At 46.7% G+C, this 17,414-nt stretch overlaps 1 protein-coding gene across 3 annotated transcripts in view; it reads right to left on the bottom strand.

Annotated features, from left to right (window-relative positions):
* Mylk (myosin light chain kinase) overlaps nt 1–17,414 on the bottom strand; it is a 231,307-nt gene that overhangs the window by 166,629 nt on the left and 47,264 nt on the right. Inside the window, exons 1-2 of one of the 3 annotated variants that reach the window (XM_021634634.2) lie at nt 9,847–10,027; nt 2,122–2,289 (exon numbers count right to left, since the gene is read on the bottom strand). In XM_021634634.2, coding sequence (XP_021490309.1) covers nt 2,122–2,286 — 165 coding nt within the window. In that variant the 5' untranslated portion in view covers nt 2,287–2,289; nt 9,847–10,027. Of the gene's footprint in view, nt 1–2,121; nt 2,290–9,846; nt 10,028–17,414 lie in introns of those variants that run through there. The other 2 variants (XM_021634630.2, XM_021634632.2) reach the window with 2 other exon arrangements.

Genomic DNA, 17,414 nt, shown 5'->3' with positions numbered 1-17,414 from the left:
GTGGTAGTGTGAGGAATCTTAGTGGGAGGACATTAGGTCACTGGGGATGTGCCATTGAAGGGGCTGTCAGGATGCCGACTCCTTCTGCTTCCTGTTTCTGGGTGGCAGAGTGAGTAGCTTTTTCTACCGTCTATCCTATTGTGATGTGCTGCCCCTCCACAGGCCCAAAAGCAATGGGCCAGGCAACTGAAAGCTTGGAAATCCTGAGTCAAAATGAACCACCTTCTCAAGGCTGATTTAACTCAGTAACTTCGTTACAGTAACAGAAAGCCAACTAACACAGCTTGGTAAATGTACCTTATGATACTGAATCGCTGGAGATGATTAAACGTGTGTTATGTGATTTCAGCTCGGCCAGGGAAGTGCTGCGTTATGACACTTGTTGACATCAGGAAGTACTTCTATCTTATTAGCTGCTTCCCGGCCTCCTGTGGGCTAGAAACAGCCAGAAGTTTTTGTTTTGTTTTGTTTTGTTTTTCAGATAAGGAAACCCTAGCTTTGTGGTAGGTACAGGAAAATAGGTGTGCTAGCTGCTAGGTGAATGTTTGCTTCATGAAGGTTCCAAAGCTCTCAACTCAAAGACATGGCTCCTTTGTGCTTTGGGAAGCTGAGCCAAGGACAGAGCTGTCCCTCAGAAGCAGTGTGGTAAGAGAGTGGGGAGTTCTGCTGACTAAGGCATGTCTTAAATGGCTTTTAAATTTTATAATGTGTATAGTTCAGCATTTTACAAGAACATTCACAAAGTCGCCTAGCCACCATCTCCATCTAATTTCAGAACATTTTCACCATCTCAGGAAGGAACTGTAACAACTGGCAGCCACGCCCAACCCTCTCTCCTCTACCTGCTGGGCCTGTTCATCTTCTTCCTGTCCTCACAGATATGCCATCCTGAGCATGCATTAGAAATGGAATTGTGTGGCTTTGTCCTTTCCTGTCCAGCTTCTTTCACTTACTAGAATGTTTTCAAGGGTCACCAATGCTGCGGTATGAACCAGCACTTCCTTTCTGTGGTCACACGGGCCATTTCTGAACACCCAGGGTTTCTTCCTGGTGTGGAGATGATAGGAAGTAGACTAAATTTAGGGCAACAGAAGAGGGCTCCATGCTGGTGGAGTCCACAGACATCCTTAACCTTGCCCCTATGATCTGCTTTAGATAAAATATGTAAAATATTGATATTAGAGCAGACCCATTAGCAAAGGTCCTAACTGGACTGGACTTTTTCCAACACACTCTCCAAATTGACTACATGGCCAAACCTACCACCTACATAAAGGTAAGGCCAATGACATCCAATAAATATCTGCTGGACCTCTTTCTTCCAGGAGCTCGTGCTTACAGAGTAACAGGAAAACTTAGGAATCCCTCACTCTTCATTGAGTGCTCACATCAAGGCCTTTAAGCTTCCGGGGACGGGACCCCTGTGCTTGATCTCCAACACTACCTGTAACCTCCCTCATGTCCATTTCACCTCCAGGTAAAGCAGATTTAATACCTAACAGCATACTAAAAGGCTTTTCCACTGGGTATACAGCATCAGCTATTCTTACAGACTTTCTTCTGTGTTCCCATCTTCACCTATTTAACAGGAAGCAAACACAGAATTGTCATTCATGATTTCAGAAGAAGAAAAATGGTGGCTCTAGAAGGGAAAGAGCTCAAGATTCATTGGCAAAAGGTGTCAAAATTAAAGCAGGGTCCTATCTGTCATCCTACTACTCTGGATATAATCAGGAGGTCAGCTGATAAAACATTCCTTCCCGAAAAAAGAAAAAAAAAAAAAAAGGAGAGACATCAGTCCATTTTCAGAAGCCTAGATTTTAGAGTACACATTTAAACCCAATGTGTATTCCTTCTGACACCAGGTCACATATCCAGAACATATCCAGTAGCAAAATACTTCAGGGTAGTCAATTCACATGGCTCCCTCCGTTGCCGAGTCCACCGACACAGACCAAACTCACCATAAACCGAGAAACAAAGCAAAATGGTATACGTTCAATTTATATGAAGGTCCAGAGGAAGACTAGGCCTTTTGACATGTCAAGCTTCTGAGGACAAGGTCTGATGAACACTCCCCTTCCCAGCCTCCCCTGCCTCCCCCTGGACCACACTTCTTACCCTCCCTTCGAACTTGGCATTGGCTCCTTCTTTAATGCAGAGGTTCCGAGGAGGCAGAATGAAAGCAGGGGCCTCGGTGAGGGGCATGGAGCTGGCTCTCAAGGGATCCACAGCATGGGAGGTTTTGGACATGTGTGAGGAGGCGAACAGTCTGACGTCCCCCATGGTCTACAAAGGGAAGAAGAACGAGTCAGGCCTTACAATGTGCAGCACGTCATCTTCCTCATAGATACAACGTGCCCAGCCCTATGGTTCAAGCTCTGAGGAGCAGGATCATCTACCTGGAGTACCTCTCTATGGCTTTGCCACATATGGAACCAGGCAAGACAGACCCCAGCTACCGGGCCGTGCCTGCCATCGTCGTACCCACTCACGGCTTCCAACTGTCTTCTGAGCAAGCACGGCTTGGATGAGACCAGGGAAACTGGGTTGCTTGTAGGTTTCACAATAGGCCTGTGTTCAACTGGTGTCTACGTGAAGCCAGCTGAATAGAGGTGGGAAGTCCCAGCCGCTTCTGCCTGAACTATAAGAACTCATACAGTTAAGCTGCAGACAATGGCATCAAGACTCCAAGAAAGTCAGGAGATTGATGTTAATGTTATTTATAATCTCACCTTTAGGGCCCAAGTGAGAAAGAAGGTGAGAGTTGGTAGCTGAATGAAGGGGATTAGGGGTGGTCAAGCCAGGGACTACATTGTAGAAAAACTCAAAGGCCAAAGCGTTAAAAAAAAAAAAAAAAAAAAAAAGAAGAGGGAGGGGCTGGAGCGATAGCTCAAGAGGTTAAGAGGACTGGTTGCTCTTCCAAAGGTCCTCAGTTTAATTCCCAGCAACCACATGGTAGCTCACTACCACCTATGATGAGATCTGGTGCCCTCTGCTGGCATGAAGGCACACATGCAGGCAGAATACTGTATAAATAAATAAATAACAAATAAACAAGTAATCTTTAAAGCAGAGGGAGGGAGGAAGGAAGGAAGGAAGGAAGGAAGGAAGGAAGGAAGGAAGGAAGGAAGGAAGACACTGGAAGATAATCCAGGCTGTCTCTTCATTTATAACTATGGTCCAGACAAGCTAACCCTCAAAAGAGGGAGAGCAAAATGATGCCATCAGTGCCAAGAATGCCGTGAACCTAGGATCCTGTCCAAGGCAGATAGGGGACTAGAGAAGGCCTATCTGCAGGCTGGCAAGAGCAGCCAGGACTAGGGGCTGATGTGAACGGGAATAATGGCCGCCCACTGAAGCAAACAATGTTTAACTCCTTTGAGTTGCTTCTTCTCAACTCAAGTATGTTTCAAGGTAAAAAATCAGAAAATACCAATGCGCAAAAACAATAATTTCTATCTTACTGGGGGGTTGGCAAGATGGCTCAGTGAGCAAAAGGTACTTGCCACTAAGCATGATGGCCTAAATTTGATCCCCAGTTCCCGTGTAGTAGAAGGGAAGAAATGACTCCTTCATGCTGTCCCCCATATGTACACCATGGCACATGCACATACACACACACAATAAATAACATCTTAAATTGTCACTTATTGAACACTCGCCCTGTTTCAAACATTGTGTGGAGGACCTTTGTCTATGACCTTGTTTTTAAAAGCTTTGCTTTATCATTTTATTTTCGGCCGACATAGTAACCACATGTATTTATGGGATACAATGTGAGGTCTTGGTACATGGCATCACACGCGCCAAGTCAGGACAGTCAGCTCATCCATCCCCTTGGATAGTTACCACTTCTTTGCGGTGATGCTAGTCAGAACCTTCTTCCAGCTGTTCTGAAATGCGCCTTATTGTTAACTACAGACTTCTCCCAGAGGAACTCCGGCTCTTGCTCCTCCCATATAACCTAATCCTAACACTCCTGGAACTGGACTCATCTTTATGCAAATGAGGAGCCTATAGTGAGCGGCAGAAGTGAGGGTGGAGTTGTACTGAGAGCAAACCTAAATTTTCTTAAAATTAAGTGGATAAGAAGCTTTTAAGAAATCTGACTTGGTGCACACCTTTAATCCCAGCCCTCAGGAGGCAGACAGCCTGGTCTATAGAGTGAGTTCCAGGACAACTAGGGCTACAGACCCTGTCATGAAAAAAAATAATAGAGAGGGAGGAGAAAGGGAGGGTGAGAGGAAAGGAAAGAGGAAGGAGGGAGGGAGGTGGAGAGAGATCAAGGTAAATGTTATTTAAAGTCTGGGGAGATGGGCCAATGGGCAAAAAGCCCTTGTTCCACACACAGGACGACCTGAATTAGGATCCAGAGAAAAGCTGCACAAAGCCATGTGCCTAACCCCACTGTTGTTGGCGGTGGAGACAGGGGGATCGCTGGAGTTGGCCACCAGTCTAGCTCCAGGTTCAGTGGGAGATACCACCTCAAAAGAATACGGAGAGAGACAGAACAGGACATCTGAAGCGCTCCCATGACTTCTGCACACGCACACACAGGTGCACATACATATCCATGTGTATATGGCCTGTCTGTCTGTCTCACTCTCTTACTCATTTTCTCTGTTACAGAGAGAGAGAAGGAAAGGGAGGAGGAAAGAAGGGAGGGAAGGAGGGAGGGAAGGAGGAAGGAAGGAAGAAAGAACCTGATTTAAACAAATTAAGAAATGGGTGTCTGATTAGCTCCCTCCTACTGGCCACTTGGTTTCTACACTGCAAACACTTAGAGAGCACGTCTGTGTGAAAGTTCTCTGCCTGACAAACCTAGTTTCTCTTTCACTGATAAGGCCTGAGCTTTGTAAACAAAATTCCTTTCCAAATGATAGCACTCTCAGGCTGGCTGCAGGAGGGAACAAGTAAGGCGAGCACCTGACTCACATTTCATGTGTGTCAGGGACATCCTCTGTAGACACACGGTTCATTTGCTCCCGGCAGCACTAAGCAACAGCTAACCTCACCATCCCATTTTAAGGCTTAGAAACCTGTCCAAGGATTAGAAATTTGTCCAAAGTCAACATGAGACGGGGCGGAACTGGCACCTGAGGCCAGTGCGTGTGCCCTGGGCGTTGTGCTTCCTGCCACAGAGTTGAGGTAACGGTAAAAGGTTGAAGTCTGCTCAACTGACATGCACTTAAACATTTCCCTGTAAGATTAAGATTTCTTTTTGGCACATTAAAGCATGTCATCTACATTAAAAGACAGATGATAACATAGGAGAAAATGTTTGCAATGAAAACACGGGGCCAGCATATTTTCACAGAATAAGAAATCATTCCACGGCCTGAATGGGCAGAGACTGTGCGCTGCAGAGTAAACAGATGAATGCTGCCTCCCTCCACCCCCACCCCATGCCCAGGAACATTCGGTGCTGCACATCAACCATAACCGGTGCTTTTCTAAGCTAGATAAAATACACCAAGGGAAACAAAACAACAACAACAAAAAACAAAAACAAAGCGAATGAACAAATCAGCAGGAACAAACACTGCTGGTGAGACCACGGCGAGACAGGCACAATCATACTCTCCTGGGAGTCCAATAAGCCATACTCCTGGAAAACTGGAAAGCAAAGAGGCAGGAGGATTCTGGAGAAAAGGGTGTCCGCTTTTTCTAGTAATCCTACACATAGAAATACATTATCAGAAAGGAATCTGAGCAAGCCAAATGTGTCTGCAAAAATACTGACGGCATTACTTGAATCAAAAGCTAGACATAGAAAAAAAAATCCAGAATGACCATTTGGCTACATACAGGGGCACATCAGCCACACAGAAAAACAAACAAACAAAACAAAATCAGTGCACCCAAACATTCCTTCCCTGAGAGTCAACAGTTAGCATCCTCCACCTTTATATTATTTTGCTTTGTGTATATATGCGAGCATGCCAAGTGATAATTAAACACATGTATGCGATATGTACATGATTAAATGCAGTGTCTACAGGTCCATCTCTTTGGACACCTGTTAGTTTTTTATTAATATTTAGTAAGTTGTTGGAGCTTGGGAACTGACTGCATTTTGGTGGCTGCTTGTGGTTTCGAGGTGGATTATCTGGCAAGGGCTCATGTGTGACAGGCTCACTAGGCCGTTGGGGATTTGCTCTTGATTGGGACACTGGGACCCAGCCCATCCTCTGTCCCTCTTTGCTTTCTGGTAGTCCTACAGCTTCCTCCACAGTCCATGATGCTCTGCTCTACTGCAGGCCCAAAAGCATGGAATTAACCAACCTATGAATTAACTAACCTATGAATTAACTAACCTATGAAGCTGTGGGCCAAAAAGAACCTTTCTTCCTTTAGGTTGATTTCCTCAGGCATTTTCCCACAGTGTAGAGAGCTGATAACAAACATCAGTTATCCAGCTTCCTTCTATACCCTTTCAAGATAGAATTTCCACAGTTCTACTTTCTATTTCTAAAAATTGTTTTTTTACATTTCTAAATCTGGATTAAAACACTTCTGTTATTCTGTACTTAGTATACTGTCCTCCAGTTATCTACATGTTGTCACAAATTATGAATTTCTTTTTTTAAAGGGTAAAGAATATTCCACTCTGTGTAAATATTATGTTTTCTTTATCCAGTCATCCACTGTTGGCTACTTGACTTGATTCCATGCCTTGGTTATTGTGAACAGTATTGTAATGAGTATGAGAGCTCCAATACATTCTATCTGATATGATTTTTAAATTTTTAAAAAATTTTATTTGTATGTGTCTATGTGAGTGTATGCTACATGCATGCAAGTGTGAGTAGCCTAGAAAAGGGCAGTGGATTCCCTAGAACGGGACTTAGATACAATTGCGAGCTCTCTGAAATGGGTGCTGGGAACCAAACTTGGGTCCTCTGGAAGTTCAGCAAGTGATCTTAATTGTTGAGTCATCTCTCCAAGCTTCCAGTATGATTTTAATGGCAAGAATAAAGAGACATTTATTCACTCAAAATGTATTAACTGAGCACCTATTGTGTACCAAACTAGCCACTATGTATAAAAAAACGAACAGTTACGTGTGGGAGGAGGGTCATTTGTACTTGTATGATACATGGGAGTGTGGTAGTGAGAAGGATACGAACAGGTTCTTATACCCTGCGTGCCTACCATGAACCACAGTCCATGCACTGCCACTGAGGTGAGTGACAGATACACAGTGCAGCCAGCTCTAGATCTGGCGTGGAGGTGATCCAAGCACAGAAAACTCAGGCTTCTTCAACTTCACCACAAATTCAGCAACACTGCTGATTTCCAGCTATGGTTTGGTCAAGGGACCTCCATTCTCTTTGTCTCTTTCTCTTCTGTCAAGTGGGAGCAGTATGAACTTTGCAGGGTGGAGAGAGGACATGGGTGGGAATGCAGTATACATAAGCCAGAATCATAGTGTGAAAGACACGAAGTGAGATCTGTCATAGCATCCAAAAGAAAGCCCATGTCTCACCCTGCGGACACAGACCCTGTCATCAAAGACAGCAAGGAGCCTATGTGGGCTTACCTATCCTCAGACAATTCTGCGGGAAGGAGGCCTGCGCCTCCCAGCAGCCTCTAGCTACAGTATTTTGTGTCTATGGCAGATGGGGAATGCATCTCTTGGGTCCCTCGCATCTGATCCCCCAAGACAGTTCTCAGGGTCCCCTTTCATGAAGGACAAGGGAGCACAGTAAACCGGCTATGCTTCAAGGTCACCGAGCTTGGAAAACAGTAGGAGCAGAGAGCCATCATGTCAGCTGGCTTTCTAGAGGTCCAGACTGTCCTCAGTACCTGAAGGTGCAACAAGCAGGGGCCTGAGCGTTGCCAGAGGAAGAAGGGCAGAAGAGGTGACTCCACGTTGCGGTTTGGGGTATCGCCCCACGGCCTACTTGTTCAAGGTTTGGTGTCTAGATTTTTGAATCTAATCACTGAGCAGTGACTGGTTCGTCAGTGGATTCATACATTCATGAGTTCATACCAATGGGGTGGGGCCTAGTTGTAGAAAGTAGATCACAGGAAAGGGGGCCACCTTTGAAGGGCCTCTCCCTGTCCCTGCACTTGCTTCCGGGCCATTGTGAGAAGAGCTGTTCTCTCCAGCACATCCTTCCCCAAGATGTTCAGCCTCACTATAGGTCCAGAACCAAGGAAGCCAACCAACAATGGACTGAAATCACTGGCCAAAGTACATCCCTCCTGCTTCTGAATCATTTCTCTGAGGCATTAGTCACAATGATGAAAACTTAACACTCTCTGCTCTAGAAGACAAAAGACTCCCCAGCCTTTGAGGACAGTAGGAAACTGAGAGAAGTGAAGCCAGGCCCCACAGTGTCTCTCCAAACCTTCATGACTCCAAATCTGCTCAGTCCATCAAAATCTCCAGAGGGTCCCAAATGCTCTCGTCAGTGGAAACATACTTGGGCTAGGGGGATAACTCTAGTGGATAAAGATATTTGCATTGCTCTGCAAGTGTGAGGTGAGTTGGACTCTCCAGAATCCATAAAAACCACACATGTAGCAGATACGGAAGAATCTGGGACCTCAGAGCCCACCTACCCTGACATACACAGCACCTGGAGAAACAACAGCAGCCTTGGCTCAAACAAAATGGAAAGTGAGGGCCTATATCCACATTGTTCTCTGGCCTCTACACTCACACTGAGGCACCCGTGAGGCACACTGAGGAACATTCACATACATATATGTTCACTCATACATTAAAAAATTTAATTTCAATTTAAAAGGGGGCACACTTGGCCTAAAGAACAAAAGACAAGATGGGGTTTGGCTTCAGGTTGAAAAGACACAGAGAAGTCAATGCTGCCAAGAAGCACCCTGTTCCCTGTGAGGAGGAGGATGGCTCCTCTGTCGCAGGAGCAGAACCAAATCCAAGTCTCAAACTGTGTAGTCATGCCAAACAGCTCTGCTCACCCTCAGCCCATTGCCCCGTAGTCGCTGTCAGATTCCAGTCATAGTGTCAACTGATGGCTACTGCATATTTGGGGAAGAATTAATAATACATTGAGCCAAACCCTTCTTATTCCTCTCTGACCCACATCAAGCCTGGTGACGACATTCCGGGGCGAATACCAGAGGAACTGGATGATATCTGCAGCAATCTCTATCAGCAGGGCCACACTGAGCAGCTGCAAACCCCCCAGCCAGGGGTTTCATTCAGTACTCCTCCAGATGCAGACCAATAGACAAAGAAGAAAGAGAAAAGCCCAAGGGAGGGGGTCAAAAGAGCAGTGGTCCACTGATGTCTGCGTCAAAGCCAAGCTCCATATAAGGTTTCTACAAGTAACGCGCAATTTATTAATCACTCAAAGCAGCTCTGAGTGGATTGGATTTTAATTTGATCAAAAGCGCTTTAAATCGTCTCTTGAACCTAGAAAGGAACTTGCCACCACGGCCAAGGGAGAGTGCTGCTCTGAGACACAGAGACTCGAAAAGTCAAGTTAGCTAGAGGAGTGGGTTTGGGAACGCCAATTGCCCCTGCGCTATTCTTGGAAGTCACAGGACAGCTTGGAAACACCTAACCTTCCCTGCTGGGAGGCACTCACAAGCAGGTGTGGTATCCTGCCTGTAAACCCCCAACAGCACACAGCAGAGGTGACAAAACCACTCTCCTACAAACACTCCAGGCACTGATGGGCCCCTTGTGCCCTCCTTAATCCTCTCTGCAATGTGCTCGCTCGAATCCTGACAAATACCCTAATCTCTCCTAATCCACCACGGAGCTGCTCCTCAGCGGTGCCAGCCTGACTCACCAGGACCCACCCAAGCAAAGCCGAGCAGGGCCACACAGGGCTACCCCCACAGACACACCTGACGGCAGCCGCCTCCCCAAGCAGCTTCCACAGAAGGCGGGTCAGAGGCCAGCTTCACTGCTGCTGAGAATCTGGTCCAAGGTCCAGCAAGAGAGGAGAGAAAAGGGAGAGCCAAGCACGCAGCGCCTGGGACAGACGGAGAAAGTAAGGGGCTTTGTTCTGACTCTCCTCGCAGATGTTGCAACTTGCCTTCTGCGGGGCAGCCAACTTTGCTGGGAGATCTGTTGTTCTAATCCGCCCAGCTGGGGTGACCTTTGAAACCCCTGGCCGCCACTGCGGAGACGCTCAGTGAAGGCCCTGGAGCCAGGGGTGGAAGCTCACAGGTTTCAACTTGTTCAGAGTTGCAGGCTCCAATCTGAGTGTAAAGCAACTGGAAAGACCCTGTAGAGCAGAGTGGAAACTGAGCCCCAGAGACTGGGCAATTCCCCAATTCCACATCTGGCCACGACTGCCACCCCAACCCGTCGGTGCATCTGGCCTGGGATTACCACCAGTTCATGAGACATGCCTTCTGAGACACAGCTCTTTCTTCCTTAAGCCAAATGGAGCCCCACTTGTGTCTAGTGCAGAAGGCACGCTCAGGAGGCAGATGACTGTAGCGAGGATACGGCTGAGACTAGAGCTGGAATAGAGCTCTCAGCAGCATTCACGTGGCGCTTGGTACAGTGTTGTTCCATGCCAGTGAGCCGTAGGAGCTGGGCTCAGAGCGCATGATACCTCCATCCCTCCTGTGGACACCAAGGAATTCCCCCAGTTCCCAAGGAACAGACCAAACAGCCTGAACTTAAGCCCTCTTGGGCAGTGGTGGATTCATAAGAGGGAGGCAATGCCCCAACACCTAGGACATCGTGGATCTCCCAGCTCAGAGGCTGAAGCCTATGTGATCTCAAAGCTCCTTCATATCCCTTAAACTTATTACAGACCCAAAGACTTTTGTTTGTGAGTTATTGCTATGAAGGTTTAGTGTATTTGGTATTAAAATTAAATAGTAATGCACATAAAACATCAACAATAAGCCTACATGTTGATGTAATTTTTCTTTTTTTCTTTTTTCCGAGGCAGGACTTCATTGTGTTGTCCCAGCGGGCCTCAAATTCCAGAGCTCAAGAAATCCTTCTGGGCCAAGAGAGGTGGCTCGCCTCTTCAGAGTATTCCCTGCTCTGCTGGAAGACCTGAGTTCAGTTCACAGCATGCACATCAGGCAGTGCACAATAGCCTGCAACTCCAATTCCAGAGGCTCTTAATGCCTTCTGACCTCCTCAAGTACTAGAACACACACGGCATGTATTCACACAAACATATACAAATAAAAATAAAATAGAGAGAGGATAGAGAGAGAGGGAGAGAGTTCTTCTTCCCAAGTAGCAGGACCTGACTACAGGCGAACAGTATAAATATTTTTGAAAGAAAAATCTATTTTCTGATAAAAGTTTAGTAAGAAGTTTAGTTCTGCTGCATGTGTGGTGTATGTATACTTCTGGGCATGGAGGTCACGGCCTCTCACACTTAGACAAGTGCTGTACCACTGAGTTACAGCCCAATCCTGCGAATTTTTATTTATTATTGCTACTGTCTGTATGTATGAGGGGGCGCATGTGATGGTTGCAATGTGGAGGTTAGGGCTATAGAGCCAGCTCTCTCCTTTCACCTTGATGTAGTTTCCAAGGATCTAACTGAGGTTGTCAGGCTTGCTGGGCAAGTGCTTTGCCCACTGAACCATCCTGCCAACTCACAAGCGTCTTTAATGCCCAGCCAAATAATGGATCTTTCCATCTGTTTCTGTGTCTCGTCTACTGTGACATCACAGTATCTATAGCTGCTAGGAAATGACACCATATGGAGAGATAATAGAAGCAGAAAAAACAAATGTCATATACTCAAAAAATAATCTAGGCTCCAAAAGAGGCTCAAGGCCTTCCCTGATCATATGGTAAGCCCCCAGATCACACTTTAGAACCTAATCCCAGCTAATCTCCCAGCTCCCTCTGTTACCATCTGTTCTCACTTATGACCCCCTTCAAACACCCCAGAGTAAAGGGGAGAGTGGTTGTCTCTGAGCAGTGACGTGCAGCCCTAAGGAACAAGTGAGGACTAGTATAAGTCAGCACCTTAGTTTCATTCTATCACTTCTTCCAGACAGAAAAATTAAATCACAGAAAAATAAGAAGACTGACACTCACATTGATGGAAACGGCTTTCGGTCACTTAGGTCCTCGGCCGGGACTGGAGGATGTTGCACACAGAGACACCCCAAATCCTTTGGCTCCAGAGGGAAAAACTTATAGATACCAAAGCTGTTCACAGAGAATGGAGGGGATCCATCCCAAGCCTTCTCAAATAGGACTTCTGGTTGTGAACCATGTGACTGGAAAGTTGCTTTAAATTGGACAAAACCAGGAACAATGTCTGGGCTAAAGCATGGAAGACATATCTCAAGCCTGAGGGCTCCCTCAAGCACATGGGATGATTCAAACTTGAATAACCCCAAAGATTAGCACCATGCGTCAGGATGTGGGAGGAAATTTACATAAAAAGCAGTCTTTAAATTACTATACTTAAGTTAAAAAAACAAATGCCCAGGAACAAAATAGCTGACCGGTCATACGGCACAGACTTCCGGCCTCACAAAGATAAGTCTGGATCCTGTGATATGCACACTTACCAAATCCCATTGTCTTCATCCCATACGTCACAATAAAGCAGTGACCATTTGATTAAGACCATCTGTCTCCCTAGTGGAAAGTAAGCTATACTAAGATAAAGGGCATGCATGCTTTTACTCAGTGGTGTATTGCCAATGTCTATTATGCTGACAAGCACAAAATATCTTCTAAACAAATACATGTGTATTCCACAAATAAATAGAGAATTTTATCTTAAAAATTTACAAGTCACTCTTGTGCTGGCTAGTTTTATGCCAACTTTACCCAGCCAGAGTCATTTGGGAAGAAGGAACTTCAGTTGAGAAAAATGCCACCATCCGATTTGCCTGTAGGCAGCTCTGTAGTACACTTTCTTTATTAATGACTAATGTGGGAGGGCCCAATTCACTGTGGGCAGGCTTCCCCCTGGGGTGGTCCTGGATGCTGAAAGAATGCAGGCTGAGCAAGCCAGTGAGCAGCACTCTTCCATAGCCTCTGTGTCAGCTCTCGCCCGACTTCCCTGAACGATGAACCACAAGCTGTAAGCAGAAATAAACCCTTTCCTCCCCAATTTGACTTTAGTCATGGTGTTTTATCATAGCAATAGAAAGCCTAGCTAAGATGGTTTAAACCATAAGACCATTTAATTTTGTCATACATGGCATCACATTGCTGTTAGGGAAGAGATTGTAAGGAAAGGTGCAAATGAACAGGCCTCAAGGGTAACAAATCTACTTCCCAGCCAAAAGGCCTGTTGGTGCTTGGCTCCAGGCCCATGGGTCCCAGCACTCTACACAATATGTTTGTGTAACACCTGCATCCTCTCTGCTCTTTTGGGTTTTAGTCTCCCAATTTCTGAAATGGGCATATCCATGCCTACCTTGGTGTTCCTGTCCAAAGCAGGAGCCTGGAGGTAGGAATTGAAGCAGAAGCTGTGGTGGAATGTGTCGTTCATTGGTTTGTTGTTCCCTGGCTTGCTCAGTTTGCTTTCTTATACATCCCAGGACCACCTGCCCAGGCACAGCAGTGCCCACAGTTGGCTGGGCCCTTCCATATCAATCACCAGTCAAGAAAATGCCCCAGAGGCTAGTCTATAGGCCAATCAATTGAAACTTCCCCTTCTCCAATGACCTTTGGCTTGTGTCAAGTTGACAAAAAGAAATATTTTTAAGGCATATAAGAATGTTCTCCAGATTTCCTGCTGGTTTCTGTAAGCAACTTGGATCCCAACCCACATGTTCCCACTTGAGAATGCTCAAGGTTACCCCACATTTGTCTCTCATCACTGAGTTCTCTTCCAGTCCATTAGACTGCTCCCTCCCCACAGATTCCTAGGCCTGCTTCCTGGAACACACATGAAAGACACACAGCTGCCCACAACCAAACCTTATCAGCAGGGCAGAAGGCCACACTTGGCAGGACAAGCCACTTGGGGGTTATCAAAAGGGAATGCAATATACACTCTCTTACATACACACATATGCATACTCACACAGTCTCTCTCTCTCTCTCTCTCTCTCTCTCTCTCACACACACACACACACACACACACACACTGATCTAACAAATACATATACCCGCCCACACACTGTCACAGTGAGAATGGCATAGCCTCGCTTCCTGGAGCCACTCTTTTGCTGGGACCCCCACTTAACTTGGGGTTTAATAAGAAGAAATGGAGAAAAGCTTTCTGCAAAGTCATATCTAATAAAACAAAAGCCTGAACCAGAAACCCTGATTGTGATTATAGTTTTCCAATATACATTCTAGTAACAATCTGAATGTTCACACGTTTTGTTAACATACATCACCTTATAGAAAGAAATGTGGGGTGCCAAGTGGGGCTGTTCAGCTCCCACCATTCCCTTCCTCAATCCCATGTGCCTCTTCACCCCAGTCTATATATTGCATTCTGAAGCCCATGAGCTGAGCAATGTGCACAATCAGGTTACAGCTGCCATACCAGCCTCAGACCTGAGATGCCAGGAAATAGATCAATACATGTGGGGAACGAAGAAAGCCTTGAGAGAATGTGTAAAGGACGGATGAAGCCCTGAGTGAAACTGTGTTGTCAATATGGGTGCAGCCATGTCAAGGACCCAATGTCTCACACCCATAAACATGGCAAAGGCTTCCTCATACAGGTTCAGGCCTCAGAATTAGCAAAGTCTTCCTCTGGTTCTGTCCAAATGTTGATGTGTGTTTACAAATGAATGGCCACTGTGCGCAGAAACTGGCAAGAGCAGATTCTGTTTCCACGATATTTACAGCCTGAAACTACAGAGTCCTCCTACCGAAACTAGCTAACTTCTCCCTGTGCTGTACCTAATAAATACTTCCGGGTTGTTGCATAGTTGGTGCCACTCTATCGGCGTGTACACAGCCCACCTGACCCCAGCTATTCTGTATGAGTGGCTTTGTGTCTGTTCTTTCTTCATTCCCCCCACCCCACCCCGCTCCTAGTCAGGTCAAATCCAAAGCCTTGAATATAAATGGTCCTAAATAGCCAGTTGGGAGAACTTCCACTTCCTCTGTTGCAGGACTATGCACCCAAGTCAAGTGAAAACCTCAAAAGCCTTCATTTATGCATCTGTAGAATAAGGCTGCCACTCACCCCTCGCTACCTGAAGGACTACTGTTCTCGACAAGGGTCAGCCACAAGTGATATAAACAGAAGCAAGGAGGATAAACGTGGCCTGGTTCAGGAGGAGCCACAGGGCCCACCAGCAGCCAGAACCTGAAGTCAGAGCATAGGAGAGTCAGCCACTTCCTGGTCATCACGGCTCCAGCCTACACAACCATGCCACTTGTCCCACACTTCCTACCCTACTGCATCTGCTTTCCCAGGGTGGGCCAGCTCTCAACGGGACTCATGAGCAGCAGGAAAGGTCCCAGTTTAAAAAGCCAACCCAGAGTAAGACAAGTTATGGGAGGAACAAGAAGAACAGAGCCTGGCCACCCGACTTCTGCTCAGGCCAGCTTATAGGCTTCACAAGCCAGGATGCCAAACAAGTCAGGCACTTCTGGAACATGAGGCAAACCCATGAGACATCAGGACAGGCCACAGAGACTGAAGGCTGGGCCACTGCCAAGGACAGCTAGTCTTGCAGTTATCCCAGGTCTCAGCCCCTAGCTAACTCATAGGTGAGTATGACCACAGGAGGTCTCCCTAGAGAAGGTGGGCGAAAAAGAGAAAAGGGGCTCATAGTGGCCTCTCTATACTGAGCAGTTTCTGTGTGTCAGAAATAGACTGGGCTTTTACAGCTAACTCTGTTCATTTCACCTACCCCCCAGGGCAGTGACCGGAGTAGCCTCAAATGAAGGAAGACATTGGGACATATCATTTGCTTGCAGAGTAAATGGGTGCACTCCTTTTTAAAAAATACTTTCTTCATCCTTGTTTTAATAACAAGCTGCCAAAGGCAGAAGTGCTGACAATAAAAAACAAACAAAAACAAAACCCCACTATCACAGGCTGTGCCTAGGCTCTCACTGAGAGGAAGTTGGTGGTGGAGTGATGGGAGAGAAAGAGAAGCCGAGCAGTTCATGTGCTATGAACAGACTGGAACTGGAGATCTGAGGGTGGTTGCTGTTCTTGCTCCGCGGGAAACTGAGTTACACTGTCCATCGATAGAGTCAGTAACAAACCCAGTGCCAGTGGCCTATATCTTCTTCCTTTGGGAAAATGGACCACTGTGTGAGTTGCTGTGACTCCCAGGGCTGCATCTGAGCCCAGGAAGAATAGTAATACCTGCAGAGTGGAGACCCACAACTGACTCAACATGTCCTGCTGGGTTTCTCATCATTGACCTGTTTGCCAGGGCTTGGTTGTGGTGGCAGTTTAGTCATGAGACTGGACGACTCTATGTTAAATTACAGTTTTTTTTTCTGTCCTGTGTTTAACTTTGGCCAGGGATTTATTTCCTTTGGAATCTTTGGGTTGGACAAACATTTAACCACCCTACCTTTCAAAAGATGTCATTGCTGATACAGCACATGTAGGCACCACTGTGAAGAATAAGTATGTGATGGAGAGATGGGAGAAAAAGAGAAGTGGAACAGTTTGTGCTCTATGAAGTGAGGCAGAAAAGGAGATGATCACAGAGTGGTTAGGAACAGTCTGAGTAACCTGTGCTGCCACCTGAGGCAACTGCCACCTGAAGTCTCTGCCTGTGCTGTGTCAAAGTCTGTTGCCACCAAAGGCCATGCAGACAGCCCTGGTCTAGGCTGAGCAGAGCAGACTGCATCTCGCCTGAGCAGCACAGTAGAGCTTGGCTGGGGTGGGGTGGGGCAGTTGAGCCAGCCTGAGAGCTTGAGCATAGGAGAGCTGGCCCTGCCCCTCACCAGCCACAGGAGAGATACCCTCCTCCTCCACCTAGCCACATGAGGCAGGAGAGAGAGCTGTCCTCACCCTTCACCTGGGCAGTGTGGGAGAGCTGACCCTAAGGGCATGAGAGCAGGAGAGCTGGCCTTGCCCCTCACTGGTCAAGCAGTGGCATATGTGCAGGAGAGATACCCGACCCCATCATATAGCATACAGATGAGCTGGTCCCACCTCTCACTGGAGAAGTGCAGGAGAGCTGGCCCTGGTGGTGTGGGCAGACCATCTTGGTTAACATGCAGGCTCAGATTCAGGACTTTGGGTTAGTCCAGCCCAACTTCTACCCCATCTGTGAACTGCTAGAGCTCAGGAAGGGGGCAGTCCTGCCTAACTAAAAGCTGCAAGACCTCCATGACACAGAGCAGCAACAGGATATCTGAGGAGCCCTGGTGAGGATCCAGTATTGAAAGTGTGGCACAAGAAAGACCTCGAACCAGACCAAGGGCTCATTGCAATGAACATTTGCAAGTGAAGGTTTTTGGACAGAAGGATATATTGTGTGACACGCCATGATGCACTGCAGCTTCTATGGTAAGGTTTTTG

Source organism: Meriones unguiculatus, chromosome 17 (assembly GCF_030254825.1).
Source record: "Meriones unguiculatus strain TT.TT164.6M chromosome 17, Bangor_MerUng_6.1, whole genome shotgun sequence".
In the NCBI taxonomy this organism is placed as follows: Eukaryota; Metazoa; Chordata; class Mammalia; order Rodentia; family Muridae; genus Meriones; species Meriones unguiculatus.
The sequence above is the reverse complement of the archived record's forward strand: the minus strand, read 5'-3'. Positions and strand labels throughout refer to the sequence as shown.